The sequence below is a fragment of the Eupeodes corollae genome, chromosome 1 (assembly GCF_945859685.1).
Source record: "Eupeodes corollae chromosome 1, idEupCoro1.1, whole genome shotgun sequence".
Classification (NCBI taxonomy): Eukaryota; Metazoa; Arthropoda; class Insecta; order Diptera; family Syrphidae; genus Eupeodes; species Eupeodes corollae.
In genome coordinates, this window is record NC_079147.1 from 268,026,694 (window position 1) to 268,042,820 (window position 16,127).

Genomic DNA, 16,127 nt, shown 5'->3' on the forward strand with positions numbered 1-16,127 from the left:
CTAAAACAATAAACAAAACTAAAACTTGGTAAAAATTTACTTTTGACTAAAATAGATAGTCCGTTTTTTCATAAGTAAATTAAATCTTCAAAAAATGTTACGCAAATTGGGTAAAATTTGATGTTCGGTTCTTGATATCTCTCAACACGAAAACCTACAAACCTTAAAGCAAGACAAATCGACAGACGGGATGAGAAGTTATATCCCAGCCTCTTTTTAACTTCCCATAGGAAGTTATTGTAATGGGTCCGATTTGTCAAATTGAAAATTTTTACATTTCTCGACGTTTCAAGGTCCCTAGAGTCGAAATAAAAGATTTTTAGAAAGATGTATGTGCGTGCGTGTGTACGTCCGTACTTCCGCACGTTCGCGAAGTTTTTTTCGTCCTCCATAGCTCGAGAACCAGAAGAAATATCGACTTCAAATAAATTTTGTTATGCAGATAATAAGGCGAAAAGATGCAGAAAGGGCTCTCAAGAAAATTGCGTGGGTGGTTTTTTTACCATAGCAGTTTGAAAAAAAGGTGAACATTTTGGTTAACCCTAAATATCTTACGAACCAAAACCGATAGAGACTTGAATTAAATTTCATATAATATATTGTAACGTGATACCAAACAGGTATATTTTTCAATATAACGGTTTTTTTATAAATCAATAAAACTGAAAAAAAAAATTTGTCACCTCAAAAATTTTACGACTGAAATATGATTTCATCTTCAAAACAATTTTGTGCAATGAAGAATAATGTTTTTGACATTTGATAAAATTTTGAGAAAAATCGAATTGACAGTTTTTTTTTATGAAAAATAAAAATCTAAAAAAAAAACATTACTCAAAGTTCGTAAAAATTGAATATCGATTCAAATATCTTTTCAAAAACTTAAAATTTGGGCTTCAATATTATTTTATCTTATAAGAATTATTTTTCTAACATTCTGAAAAATGTTGAGAAAAATCGATTTGACAGTTTTTTTACAAAAAATAACAACCTAAAAAAAATTAATAAAAGATGGTAAAAATTGATTTTCGACTCAAATATCTTTTCAAAAATTGTAGGTATTAGCTTCAAACTAATTTTATCTTATAAGAAATATTGTTTTCAACATTCAGTAAAATTTTGAAAAAAATCGAATTGACAGTTTTTGTACAAAAAATTAAAAATCTAAAAAAATTAAACAAAAGTTGGTAAAAATTGATTTTCGACTCAAATATCTTTTTAAAACTTTGAGATAATAGCTTCTTACTAATTTGTTCTTATAAAAAATATTGTTTTCAACATAAGGACAAATTTTGAGAAAAATCGAATTGACAGTTTTTTAACAAAAAATAAAAACCTAAACAAAAATGCATAAAAGTTGTTAAAAATTTATTTTCGACTCAAATATCTCTTCAAAAATTTTGAATATTGGCTTCAAACTTATTTTATTTCACAGAAAATATTGTTTTCAATATTCAGTCATTTTTATATAAAAATCCAAGAGTCCATTTTTTCATAAAAAATAAAATCTACAAAAAATGTTACACAAATTTGGTAAAAATTGATACGAGTACATATAGACAAACTTTTAAGCAAGACAAATCGACAGGCGGGATAGGAAGTTATCAGTGTGGGTCGCATCCCAGCCTCTTTTTTTATTTATAACACAAAATTAATTTAAGGCCATAATCTCAATATTTTGAAAAGATATTTGAGCCCAAAATCAATTTTTAAGAAATTTTAGTAATTTTTTTTTTAGGTTTTTATTTTTTGTTAAGAAACTGTCAATTCGATTTTTCTCAAAATGTTAACGAATATTGAAAACAATATTTCTTATAATACAAAATTAGTTTTTGAAATTTCTGAAAATATAATTTTAATAACTTTTAGTATTGGTTTTCTTGGGTTTCTATTTTTTATAAGAAATCATTTGTTGTTCGTAAATTATTCGAGGTAAATACACATAGATAACAAAACTGAACAGTCAATATTAAAATTCAAGACATCAAAAGCAAAAGAATTGAGTTTAAATTCCTTCTCTGATCAAGAGGTTTTAAATCAATAAAAATACACACATTTATACATTTAATGACAAGGTATTGAAAAATTGGACTTATCGAACCTAGTATGAAACTTAGTTTGTCATTATTTACTAGATTATAAAAAAAAACACATTATTCTAACAACATTTCTGACTTGTATTATTATTTAAATTTATCAAGCTCTTAAAAAAACACCCTATACAATTTGTCGTTTAAGAGAGTTTAAAATAATGTTCTTAATCTTTCAACTTTGTCAACACAATAGAAAAACTTAGTTATGCAATATTTAATTATTATTTCAAAAACAAATTGAGCTTACTTCCATTTTAAAACAAAAACTTCTCTGAAATAAAATAACGTCCTATGGGATGAACGAAATTAATGCAACTAAATAAAATCGAAATCGAAATCGAAATTAAGCATCACAACACAATTTGAATAGTTTTTGTTTCTTTTGTTTTGTTTTTGATAACTTAATTAAAAAATTGTTGATCTTTAACTTTTAGATTGTTTTATTCAGCCGGCGCGGCGGCGGCTTTGGGATTCACATTTCTTTTATGTTATTTTTTATAATGAAAAAACAATTATAAATAAAAACTACCTTTATGCATTTATTTCTTTTTACTAAATATATTCTATTATCAGTTCAACACAATAACAATAATAATAATTAATGTTTTGTTCATTTAAGTTTAATGAGTAGTCAGAATTTTGAATTTACAGTATAGTGGCCAAAGATATTGCATAAAACAAATCGTGGAATCTTATTTTCAAAATTCAGCAAATGATTGATAATGCCGCTCGGTTGTTTCAAATTCGATGCACACAATGATCAAAAATATTTTAAAAAAAGTAGAATTTGTTTATTAATCATTCATTACTTTTTAATCATTCATTTTTAATTGGAAATTCAATAAACTATGGAATTAAACAAATAATTGTCTTTAAATTTGGGATTCAGTTAGTTCGAAAAAATGTGTTCAAATATTTTTTTCACTATTTCTGACGAATTTCTTGGAATGTATGGGAGCGGCATAAAACCGATCCAATTTCGGAATTATAGGAAAACAGATCGGCCAAAATATAGGGCGACTCTGAAAAGATTGATGAAACCAGAACTTTCTGATCCGGCCTTGTGCGCTCTTGAACTTGATCAAAAAGTCGATGAGCGGCCCTCAATAAATCCATGGAAACTGCCTGCCCCTCATTACAGTGCGGGGAAGGAAGAAACCATATTAGTTGGTTGCTGAAATAGAAATTCTCAGGAAAGCTTATAGAAGGCTTTTCAATCGAGCAAAAAAAACTAGACATCCCCTAGGTTGGGACCCTTAAAAAAAAATAATCCTTAAAAAAATACTAAATTGGCCATCCTTCCAATGTCCTGAAACTCTTTCAGGGGCACCAAGATGTTTGTGATTTAAATCGCTTCGTTTTATTTTTTTGATACTCGGATTAAAAGCTAATCCCTTTTAATAATTGTTAGTAAATTACATTTGAAATCAATGCTAAATGATATTATAAACGGTTTTGTCATCTGCAATGCACCAAAAGCTTTTTTTTCTCGCATTTATGTAAATCGATTATGATTGTAAGAAAACTTGAGTTGTTCCTTTTTGAATTCGATCACCAAGCTGGTAAGATCCCTAGAGATCTTTGTAAGAACAATAAAATTGTTAATATTGATTGGTTGTGTTTTTGGCTGTTTAGTGTATTATTTTATTATAACCAAAACAAGATATTAATAAGCTTAAGAATCTGTGTTTTTAAGACAAACTTATTTTATTGGTAAATTTTTAAAGAAGTGTAAAAAAATCATGTAATCCAGTCGTGAACTATATTTTTTACTTGAGATATAGGAAGTTATTTAAATCGGTCGATTCGTCGAATTCAAAATTGTTAACTTTTCTCAACTTAAAATCTCTAGTTTACTTCCCATAGGAAGTTATTGTATAATGGGTCTTATTTTTTCAAATTGAAAATTTCGACATTTCTCTACGTTTCAAGGTCCCTAGATTCGAAAGAAAAGATTTTTAGAAAGATGTCTGTGCGTGCGGTAGTACCCGTGGCATGATGGTTAGTGCTTTGGACTGAAGTCGTCAATAAAAAAAGTCAATCTGTTGATTAAGGAGAACTACAATTAACAAGTACTGGGACCGCAAGATCCGGTCAGTTAATTCGAGCGACCCTAGTATGTTCCCTAAAATCAACAAGATATTCAGAAAAAAGAACGACAATGACCTTCCGAGTCTGAAACTCCAAAGAACCGAAGAAAACAGAGACGTACTCATGACAGCGCAAATAGATCCAGAAGGAGCCATCTTTGACGATGACTTTTATATAATTGAAGATCCGAAGGAAAAAGTGGAGGCGGTGGGAGCTGCTTTCCAGCAAGTGTACAAGGTGAATGTTAGCATTCGCCCCAACCACGACCTGGAAAACAGAGCCCTACTTAATCACTTTTACCTCCGTAATGATATCACACATTGGCGATCTGAGAACCGCGGTTTCATGCGGTTCAATGACGATTCCTTGGCAAATGCCATAATCGCCGAGCAAACGGGATCAAGTCCCTTGTTAGTGACGAAGGTTGAGCTTCAGCTCATCTTCAACTCAATAAAAAACAAAAAGTCGGCAGGTATCGATGGTATATCCAACGTTGTGCTAAGACATTTACCAACGAAAGCAATTGACATTTGCACCACACTCTTCAACAATGCACTGAATAATGCATATTATCCAGTGCATTGGAAGACCGCTGTGGTTCATCCTCTCCCGAAAAAGGGAAAGGACAACTCCAACCCGTCAAATCTTCGGTCGATAAGTCTTCTTCTGAGTATCAGCAAAGTTTTCGAAAAAATCCTTAATTGGGCTCTGACTAAGTGGGCTGCGGACAGCAAAATAATTCCGGATAACAGATTGGGCCAGTCAAGGCGGGCCATGACACTATTTATGCTGCGTCCAAACTCGTTTCTGATATCCAATGGAATAAATCAAAACAACAATGCACAGGTGCTGTTCTGGTTGATTTGGAAAAAAGGCCTTTGACACCGTATTACCTAAACTGAGCAGATTTGGCATAAGGAAGCCATTGTTGTATATACTTTATGATATGCTTAACGGTAGAAAGTTTGTTGTCAAAAGTGGCAATGTAACTTCTACCACAACATTCTCAATTAAAAGTGGTCTTTAATAGGGAGCGGTGAATTCGCCGATTCTCTTCAGCATTTACACCAGCGATGTGATAGGCAGTCTTACAAAGGCAATTGCGTACGCGTACGATCAAATTGCGTACAGAACGGCCCGAAAGGTTGAGGTTATTAGAATTCTCTTGCAGCGTGATTTCGACAAGATTCAGCGATATTGCGACGACTGGAAACTGAAAATAAATGTCCAGAAGTCAAACACAATTCTGTTTCGGACTCCGTTGGCTAGGGCCACGAGGGATACGTGCAAGAATTGGCGCAAGATGGTCATCGTTGATCTTCATGGGCAGCCATTAGCTAGCAAAAGTGTTGTGAAGTACCTCGGTATCTGGTTAGATCAGCATTTATATTTCGACAGACATATAAATGCTGCTCTGACCAGGGCCAGAGGAGCCTTCGCTCTGACGAAACGGCTGTTTTTTAGCAGTCGGCTTGACCCCAGAGTGAAGGTAATTTGCTACATGGCCCTTATACGGCCAATGATCGTTTAAGGTTGTCCTGTGTGGTTCAACGTTGCCCCTTCCCAGATGGAGAAGTTTCGGGTGTTCGAGCGGCAGTGTTAAAGACGCTGTACCGGCTTATATCGAACAGCCGAATCTTCTTATGTGCATTACTATTCTAACGAGGTCCTATACAACGGGACTCGAATCAACAGAATTGACAATTTCGTGATAAAACTCGTTCGAGGTCACATTGCAAGAGCTATGTCTTCGACCAACAATTTAATTTTCGGGGCTTTCTATCCGAACGACGAGTATTTTGAAAGTGCACGCTTGAGCGGCTTTATTCCACCAGAGGCATTCCTCTTTTTAGACAAATGCGGTCTGATACAGGATAGATTGGCAGTTCCATTAATCTACCACGTCAGACGAAGAACCGTGGATAGGCGACTCCTGTACAATCGGGACGTCATGGCACAAGGTGGAGCAGAGCTCCTTCGGTTCAGTAGGGCTGTGTCCGAGCGGGACCGAACTGATAGGGTGAAGCAGGAGAACCAGTTTTGGTGGCTTCAATCGGTTTTGGTGGGTAGTCGGGATGGGGTTTAAGCCTTGGCCGGCTTACATACTTGTTTTATAGTTTTAGGGTTTAGTTTTAAGTAGAATAGGCATGGTGCCACAAAAAAAAAATACAAACAAAATTTAAAAATAAAAAAAAAAAAACAAAAAAATACATGGAATATAAAAAAAAAAAACAAAAAAAAAATACATACAAAAAAATATAAAAAAATAAAGTAAAATATAAAAACAAAAAACGTTAGATTTGCTGCTGTGGTTGTTCTAGTTTTAATTAGTTTATAGGTAGAATAGGTAGTTTTAGTTAGTTTTAAGTTTTATATTAGGGACCTGACTTTAAGTAGTTTGTAAGTACAAATAAATAAAAAAAGGATATTGATATTAGTTTTTTGTTCAAATTTTCTAATAAGAAAATAAATACAAAGTAAAATAGATCTTAGGGCCGAAAGGCATTAGTATTAAGTGTTATAGTTTCACTTAGAGTGTCCGTATGGGACCATTAAGTTAGTTGTAAGTTATGGATAATTAGGCTAGTTTTATGAATTTTTGTCTAGCTTTAAGATAGGTTTAAGATTGAATAAATAAAAATGAATTTGAAAAAAAAAGTGCTTTGGACTGTCATGCAAGGGGTCTTGGGTTCAATCCCTGCCAACTTAATTTAAAAAAAAATAATTTTCGCGGGTACTGCCTCTTGCGAGGAATTGACAATTCCTTCAAGAGTAATTCTTGTCATGAAAAAGTGCTTTCTCAAATTAGCCGTTCGGATTCAGCCGTGATATCAAAAAAGTATATTTTTTGAAAAAAATCCATTAAACGGTTTTTTTATAAATCAAAATAACTGAAAAATAAAATTAGTCACCTCCAAAATTTTACGACTAAAATATGATTTCATCTCCAAAACAATATTGTGCAACGAAGAATAATGTTTTTGACATCTGATAAAATTTTGAGAAAAATCGAATTGACAGTTTTTTTTATAAAAAATAAAAATCTAAAAAAAAACATTACTCAAAGTTCGTAAAAATTGAATATCGATTCAAATATCTTTTCAAAAACTTGAAATTTAGGCTTCAAACTTATTTTATTTCATACAAAATATTGTTTTATAACATTTTGAAAAATGTTGAGAAAAATCGAATTGACAGTTATTTTACAAAAAATAAAAACCTACAAAAAAAATTAATAAAAGTTGGTAAAAATTGATTTTTAACTCAAATACCTTTTCAAAACTTTGAGATATTGGCTTTAAGTTACTTTTATCTTTCAATATTGTTGTCAAAATTGAGTAAAATTTTGAAAAAAATCGAATTGACAGTTTTTTTTACAAAAAATTAAAAACCGAAAAAAATTAACAAAAGTTGGTAAAAATGATTTTCGACTCAAATATTTTTTCAAAAAATTGAAATATTGGATTCAAACTAATTTTATCTTATAAGAAATATTGTTTTCAACATTCGACAAAATTTTGAAAAAAAATCGAATTGACAGTTTTTTTACAACAAACAAAACTCTAAAAAAAAGCAATACTAAAACTTGGTTAAAACTTACTTTAGACTTAAATAGCTTTTCAAAAATTAAAAATATTGGCTTCAAACTTATTTTATTTCACAGAAAATATTGTTTTCACTATTCAGCAGTTTTTTGTATAAAAACCCAACATTCCGTTTTTTTCATAAAAAAATAAAATCTACGAAAAGTACGCAAATTTGGTAAAAATTGATATGAGTACATACAGACAAACTTTTAAGCAAGACAAATCGACAGAAGGAATGGGAAGTTATCAGTGTGGGTCGCATCCCAGCCTCTTTTTTCAAATTGACAAGGAACCTTTTTACAGAAAGCATTAAATGAAGTCATTCAGAAAATAAATAAAGCATAGAGTAATAAAGTTCAGCTTTCAGTTGAATGAAGAAACATGATCAACTGTCATTTTGAAGAAAGTAGGAAGATTTTTCTTGACTAGCTTTTCAGTCAGTTTTCCATTAAAAATGCCCTAATTGGAAGGTAATTTTTCGGCAGATGGCCAATCAGATACTAGAAACTTGCCTAACTTTCAACTCTTTTATGTCGTCTGAACCTGCCCATCCACTGCTCTTATACGAATAATTATACAGATGTCATATGGATTTAGCAAAATTGCTAAAAGTCAAAGTAGTCATTCCGTGATTTTAACTTTAACAAACAAAGCTTTAGTAAAAAAAAACTTTAGTAATGCTTTTAATTATTTTCATTAAAATTATTTTTAAGAAAAATAGCAAATATTCAGATTCTTAAGAAGAAACCTAGAATAAGAGATCATCAATTTTATATTAAGTTACCTTTAAATTCCTTAAACTAACCTTCAATTATATTATAACATTTTTTGACACATATAAATAGTGAATATTGAAGTGATTTTACTTTCGACATATAGGAACTATATGATATGTTTTGCATTAGTAAACAATTTCGAACTAGAGCTTTTAATCAAATATGACATTACGACGGTAGAGAAGTCGAAAAAAGTGGGTACCCCGATTCTGTCCATCTGTCTGCCTTTCCTGGCTCCTATAGTCCAAACAGTTGTGTTGATTGAAATTAAGGTTTAAGTATATAGCGTAAGGCGTTTTTTCATTTTATTAATACGAAAAAATAACAGCAATCCCCACACAAATTTGCTGGTTAAAACATGTGATTTTTCTAAAACTTTCTCTAAATTTTGTGTTTTTAATACTTCTTTCTACAAGAAGAAATTTTGTAAGCCTGCTTTACAAAATATTAAAAAACATTTATAAACGGTGAGTAAAAACTCCCCACTGATGAACAGTCTGGATTCGCCCTTGTTGCTACTGCGTACTTTACGTATTACTACATCGTTTAAAATTCTGCGCCATTATTTGCATTTTTCTTTTATATTTTTCAATTTGACAATTAATTCTTTTACACAAAAGATTAAATAATAAAGTTCAGCTTTAAATTGAATGAAAAAACATGATCAATTAAATTTTATGACATTAGCCATCCAGTCATCTTTCCAATAAAGTTGCTTTAGTTGGAAGCAATTCCTTGGCAGCTGGCCAATCAGATGTTATAAACTTGCCTTACTTTCAAGTCCCTTATATGTGCTATACCTGCCCATCGACGAAGTGGTCACTAGTTTGAGCCCAATGGCTGCGTTCAATCCCGTGTTGGATAGGGTACCTTGGATCTGTGGCTTTTAAAATACCTTATTGAACGAGTTGGATAGTTGTCAAAAAAAATAACAACTTTCGGCTGTTCACAAAAAGCAGAGAAACATTTAAGCTTCGAAGTCAAGAAGATAAAATATTTAATGGATAATTCAACTGATTCGTCAAACGGTGATGAACTGATAGGTGCGTAACAATTTAATAAATAAGAAATAACCTTAATCTGTAATCTATGTTAAATTTACTCTTAGCTTAGTTGGAATACTATGCGATTAATAATTTACTTGTGAAACCTCCGGTTTAAAACGATTTATGTACGTTTAACAGAAAATTATCCTAACAAAAACGAGGACTTTTATAAAGTGACAATACCTAGATATAGTTTGGAAGAATTTCGATCACATTTCCTTCTAAATTTCGGAGGCAAATAGCTTTTTCATCGTCTATTATGTTCAGAACATCCTCAAATACAACCTCAACTAACATTTTGTATCTTTTTGTTTACTAACAAATACAAAAAGCTAAAATCAATCTTGAAATTCAACAATGTGAACAGAAATTCTTGGATACCTTTGGATTCCTTTTTTCACATCTCAGCTGTTTTTTAACAGCTGTTATTTTACACGTAAAATACTAACAAAAAGGTATCCGAATACCCTATCTGTCTAATATTTAACGCAGCCAATGTCAACCCTGTTTGACATTTGCAACTGAACTGTCAAACCTTAAACAACAGCCAAATTAAAAAAGAAACTGATTTCCTACAAGACCGGGAAAAATGGCGCTGTTTGTTTTAAGACATGATTTTCTACTTTAGGTTCTAGCCAGCAACTCTCACCCAAGAACTCAATTTAGAATTTGAACCTGAGCGGATAGTTTGGAATCCTCTTTCTCTTCAAGGGCGTTTCGCTTGGACGATTTATAGATTTAGATCTGAAATTTTTTTATGTAAATGATTTCCCACATTCCCACAGACCTTCTTTGTTCAAAAACGCAAAAAAATGTTTTTTTTATGTGAGTAGATATTCGAAGTTTTTATTGTTCAGAGCATGACATTCATCTCATTTTACACCATTTATTTAAAAAGTTTGAGTTTTTTAATAAACTTGTTTATTAGATTTCAAATTTCTCAATATTCAAATTAGATTTTGAAAATATTTTGGAAATTTGGTAAAAAACTTCCACCAAAAAGATTTCCGAGCGATGATTGAACTTGATTTAATGCTCCATTAACTTGTGATTGAACATTTTCTTGGGTTTTTTGTAAAAAGTCATTAAGTTCCTTTTGTTCTTGAGGTGTTAATGGTGTTCCAAAAGTTGAACTCACCCCTCCTGAGGACAAAACGTTCACATTTACATTACCAAGGAATTTATTTCGTTCATTTATTTTCTGTTCTTCTAAAATGGCTCCATTTTCGGCGATGCATTTGCGTTGTCGTATGATGTAATTGAAATCATTAGGATTAATTCGTTTGGTAACATGACATTGGGCGGTTCCGTTGGGACAAATCAATGAATCACAATACAAAAGGCCTGAATGGAAAAATAAAAAATAGAGATGTTGATTAAGCTTAAATTTTCTCTAAAATTATTTTTATTTTTTAACAAACCATCATTTTGCCTTTCGATGAGTATATCGTCTACGATAGTCGTTCCAAGTGATGAAACTTCTTCAAACAAAAAAAGGGAGCAAATGAACGTCACAAACAAAGACCATAAAACGACCTTTATACATTTAAAAAAAAAATAAAATAGAGATAATAAATGTTAATATTTATTCTATAATTCATATCTTAATCATGAAATTTTGTGTAAGTTTTTGACTTATATTAACATCTCTAAACTAAAATACGATCTTTTCCTAATTATGCCAATGATGGTTGAGATGATAAAAACATTTAAAAATTAAGTTCATTTTCAAAACATGCATAATTGTCACTTTTATCAAACACATAATAATATAATAATTTTAACATCTTCAAACACATTTAAAAATTCAGTGGGAGCCTAAAATTGCCCTAGGAAAACATTTAATTCCGTCTTTTCTTTGTAAGCTTAAATGTTGCACATAGGTATGAGAACCCATTTCCAACATAAATTAAATTTTTGATACAAACATATTTCGAGGTATAATTTTGACATTATTCAGATTTTTAATAATTTTTGAATATGGCAATAAATCCGTGGAAAATTTAGATCCCATTAAATCACTCCGAAAATCATGATCATATTAAATTATTATATTTTAAAAGCTTTCACCACGAACGCATAGTAATATAAAATTTCTTACAAATACTTATTAAAACTTTAATCACTGATAGCACAAATTCACAAGAATAATACTTGAATTAAGAATATTAAGCTTACTTTCATTATAAAGAAGGTCTGATACAATTTATAACTATTTTGAATATTATAAACAAAAGAAGTCAATTACTTCAAAACACTTCCACTGTCGTTGCAAATCTAAATAAAATTGATCAAACGCTCATCTTTAAAAACATTTTTTAGTCGGCGGCATAGAAAAAGTGGGTGATACATTTAAACAAAACAAAAAAAAAAACATTTTTTTTTAACAGGTGTATAAATGCGGGCTTATGATTAATAAACATGGTATCTAGAAAAATTGTGTTCGGCTGAAGTTTACGTTTATTTTTTAACTTGTTGAGATTAAATTTGAATTATTTATTTAGTCGACTTTATTTTTTATATGCTTGTTATATGTTTTTTAAAATCTCTGGATCCTATTGATAACATTTCTGCAACCAAGCAATTGAAGTTTCAATCTTTTACTAAAAACAAAGCACAAGTTTAAAAACTCTGTTTATTCTTTATCGAACGGCTTGAATTTTCTATTATATAAATAGTATAGTAGAAAATTCCCAATAAAACTCATCGGTAGTAGCCAGATTTTTGTATTTGAAAATTGGTACAACGGAAAGAAGATCTGTCAGAATAATAATTAAAAAAAACACACAAACAGAAGAAAGTTTTGTAAAAATCAAAAGTTGAAATCAACTTAGCAAAAAAAAATAACTAAAACTAATAAAATAAACAATTTTCAAGAAGAAATGGTAAGAAAACATCTTTAAATTGAGATTCTATAAAAAAAAAAGTTCATTCATAAATTGCAGCTTTTGCTTGAATTGATCGAGTCCTGTGCCAGCGGGAATGAATTCATCCCACGAATGTTTTTTGAAGAGCATACTAGTCTCGAAGACTCAACAGAAGATAATAAACACGCCACTGTACTTATTCCACTCCTTAGTCCAGTTCTTCTCTTTGTTTGTAAGAAATATTTAATTGTTTAATCATTTAGTTTATAAGCTAAAATAACTTTTTGTTTTCCATTTCACCCTTGGCGGTTTTTATTTTTAACCCAACAATTTGACATAAAATAAAAACTTCAAGAAGGGGGTTTTGTTCGTAGACTACTACAATTTTGTATATACCAGAACCCAGTTAAGATTTATTTTTTCTTAAATGAGATAAACCTTTGGTGGATACATAGCAAGACATAAATATCTTTTATATTGTTTTCTCTTACAAAATAAGCCCAGTTGGTCCATTTTTACTAACAAACCTAAATAATGTCAACAGTAATGAATAGATTTCTTTCCCTAATGGAAAACACATGATCCCAAATACACAACTACTCAACGAACACAGTCATCGAGATACAAATGCAACATCATTCGTACCAACATTTCAGAACGAAATCACATAAGATCCATTGAGCAAAAAATCAGCTGGGAAAACCAAGCGAAACAACCCCAAGAGAAGACTGAAAGATCATTTGCGCCTTAAAAAAAAAGATTCTTACAAATCTTCAAGGGAAATAAAAAACAAACTACAGCTTCCAATAACTTCCAGAATTTCGTAGAAGACTTGTTAAAACTAACTTGTTCAGAAGGATCGCAAGAATGGTGCCCTTTCTAAGGAAAAAAATAGAACAACAATCATTTTGATTGGAGAGGGCCAAAAGGAGGCAAAAAGTGGAGGAATGTTTTGTGGATGGACGAAACAAAGATGAATTTGTTGGGAAGTGATGGTAGAAAAACAGTTAGAAGGCTTCCTTTAAAAGAACTAAATCCCAAATACTCTAAAAAACGATCAAGAATGGTGGCGGCAGTATCATACTTTATAGTTATTTTTTCAGTGCGGGTAAAATGGAGTATACAATGCTGCCTTATGCGGCCGAGACAACGACCCTTAGCAAACATCCAAATCTGCCCAAAAGTATTTTAAAGACCAATAAATCAGCGTATTGGCTTAAATCCCACAGAAAATTTTGCGGGAAATTTAAAATGCTCTCTTGGGAAACATGCCGCCGATTATTTGACACAATGTTGTTACACTGTAACATCTGTTAGACATTGGGCCAGGGCCAGGCTACCAGATATTAAAATGATTTTAAATGCAGAATAGCTTTGCATTTAATTTAATTATTTTAAATCTGTTTATCTATTTTAATGTCCACGAAATTTGTTCCTTTTTTAACAATTATGAATTTAAAATATTTTAAGTTATAATTTTGCTATAAAAAATGGATACTTTAAGTTTGAAAGAAAGAAAATAAGAAAATGAATACCAAACTTGGAAAAAAAAATTAAATTAAATAAAACTCTGTTTGGTATTTCAAAACGTAAAAATAGTGTCCATATCTGTACATAAGGCTTTTTGATTATCTATCTAAATTAATGAAGTAGCTATTTTTCAACGATGGTGATAGCTTTCCAAATCTTTAATTCTTTTTTTTTCAATATTCAGATGAAAGATTTATATTTATTTCATATAACTTTGTATCAATTTTTACAAGTTATTAGATTTCATCTGTTTTACAAAAATCAGTTTTCAACAAAAATAAAAGGCAAAAGGATTTGAAAGTACGTCTTGCTCGTGTAACGAATCTGTTGTCCAAAGAATTCTTATATGAGGCGCTCAGCATTCATTCAAGCATTTTGAAAACTTGAGGAAATATTTAAAATTGAAGTTTGGATTCGAAATCAGCACAAATAATGAACACCAAAACATATATGTATTTCAACACTATCAGCTAGGATCCCAAAACCGAGTGAATTGAAACAGACATCTAAATTTAAAATCGAGCGAAATTGTTTTCAGGGTTCAACCATTCGATCGATTTCATAACTTCGAATACTTTTCGAAATCTCTTCAAGTAAAAATAAATCAGCTGACATATATATCACATCAGTCAATAAATAATTTAGTTGATTGTCATAACTTGTATAAATTCGTATGTTTTTATTTCTTAAATTATTTAGTATTTTATCCTGAAAGTAAAGAAGTGCATGCTCAGTGGAATGGCCACGCTTAAACCCATATTGTTGGTCCTGTACAGGATTATTTAATTCAAAATGATTAAGCATTTTTGAGAGGATTACTTTTTCCAAAATTCTTCCTAGGTTAGATAATAGAGATATTGGTCGATAGTTGTCAATTGTGAGTGTTGCTTTTTTTATAGGGATTAGTATGGTTTTTCCATTGCTCTAGGAAATAACAATTATTGAGACAATTGTTAAAAACTAGTGCTAATGTTGTTCTAGCTTTGCGCAGGAAAATTAGAAATTTTATCCAGGCAAATTTTTTATTATTAAGTGAATAGATAATTGACTCAACTCAATTTTTTGAATTTTTAATAAATTTAACGTTAAACCAATTTTTACGCGGGGCGCTTTTTTGCTGTGATTGTCCAAACAGGTGGTTATCGCTGTTTTTTTTTTTTTTTTTTTAATTCATTTTTATTAGTTCAATCTTAAACCTATCTTAAAGCTAGACAAAAATTCATAAAACTAGCCTAATTATCCATAACTTACAACTAACTTAATGGTCCCATACGGACACTCTAAGTTAAACTATAACACTTAAAACTAATGCCTTTCGGCCCTAAGAACTATTTTACTTCAATTTAAATTTTATTTGTTTTGTTTTTATTAGAAAATGTCGAAAAAAACTAATATCAATAACCTTTTTTATTTATTTTTACTTACAAACTACTTAAAATAAGGTCCTTAAATAAAACTTAAAACTAACTTAAACTACCTATTCTACCTATAAACTACTTAAAACTAGAACAACCACAGCAGCAAATCTAACTATCTAACATTTTTGTTTTTCATATTTTGTTGTCTATTTTTTTTTTTTTTTTTTTTTTTTAATCCATGTTTTTTTTTTAAATGTTCTTTTTTTTTTTTGTATTTTTTGTTTTTTTTTTCTATTTCTTTTCGTGCCACCATGCCTATTCTACTTAAAACTAAACCCTAATACTATTAAACAAGTATGTAAGCCGGCCAAGGCTTAAAACCCCATCCCGACTACCCACTATAAAGTGCCTATTGAAGCCACCAAAACTAGTTCTCCTGCTTCACCCTATCAGTTCGGTCCCGTTCGGACACAGCCCTACTGAACCGAAGGAGCTCTGCTCCACCTTTTGCCATGACGTCCCGATTGTACAGGAGTCGCCTATCCACGGTTCTTCGTCTGACGTGGTAGATTAACGGAACTGCCAATCTATCCTGTATCAGACCGCATTTGTCTAAAAAGTGGAATGCCTCTGGTGAAATGAAGCCGCCCAAGCGTACACTTTCAAAATACTCGTCGTTCGGATAGAACGCCCCGAAAATTAAATTGTTGGTCGAAGACATAGCTCTTGCAATGTGACCTCGAACGAGTTTTATCACGAAATTGTCAATTCTGTTGATT

General features: G+C 30.9%; 1 protein-coding gene across 1 annotated transcript; it reads right to left on the reverse strand.

The window, feature by feature from the left end:
* Positions 1-10,408: 10,408 nt before the first annotated feature.
* LOC129941826 (uncharacterized) lies at positions 10,409-11,906 on the reverse strand. The gene is made up of 3 exons (XM_056050576.1): positions 11,772-11,906; positions 11,015-11,129; positions 10,409-10,937 (listed from the first exon to the last, which is right to left on the reverse strand). Exons 1-3 carry the CDS (start codon positions 11,775-11,777, stop codon positions 10,546-10,548), a joined length of 513 nt encoding a protein of 170 aa, XP_055906551.1. The 5' UTR covers positions 11,778-11,906; the 3' UTR covers positions 10,409-10,545.
* Between the last annotated feature and the right edge of the window lie 4,221 nt (positions 11,907-16,127).

Excerpts from the sequence above, each read along its gene's own strand:
- LOC129941826 (XM_056050576.1), bottom strand. Across the intron at positions 10,938-11,014 it reads CATCGAAAGGCAAAATGATG|GCCTTTTGTATTGTGATTCA; the intron begins GTTTGTTAAAAA and ends TTTTCCATTCAG.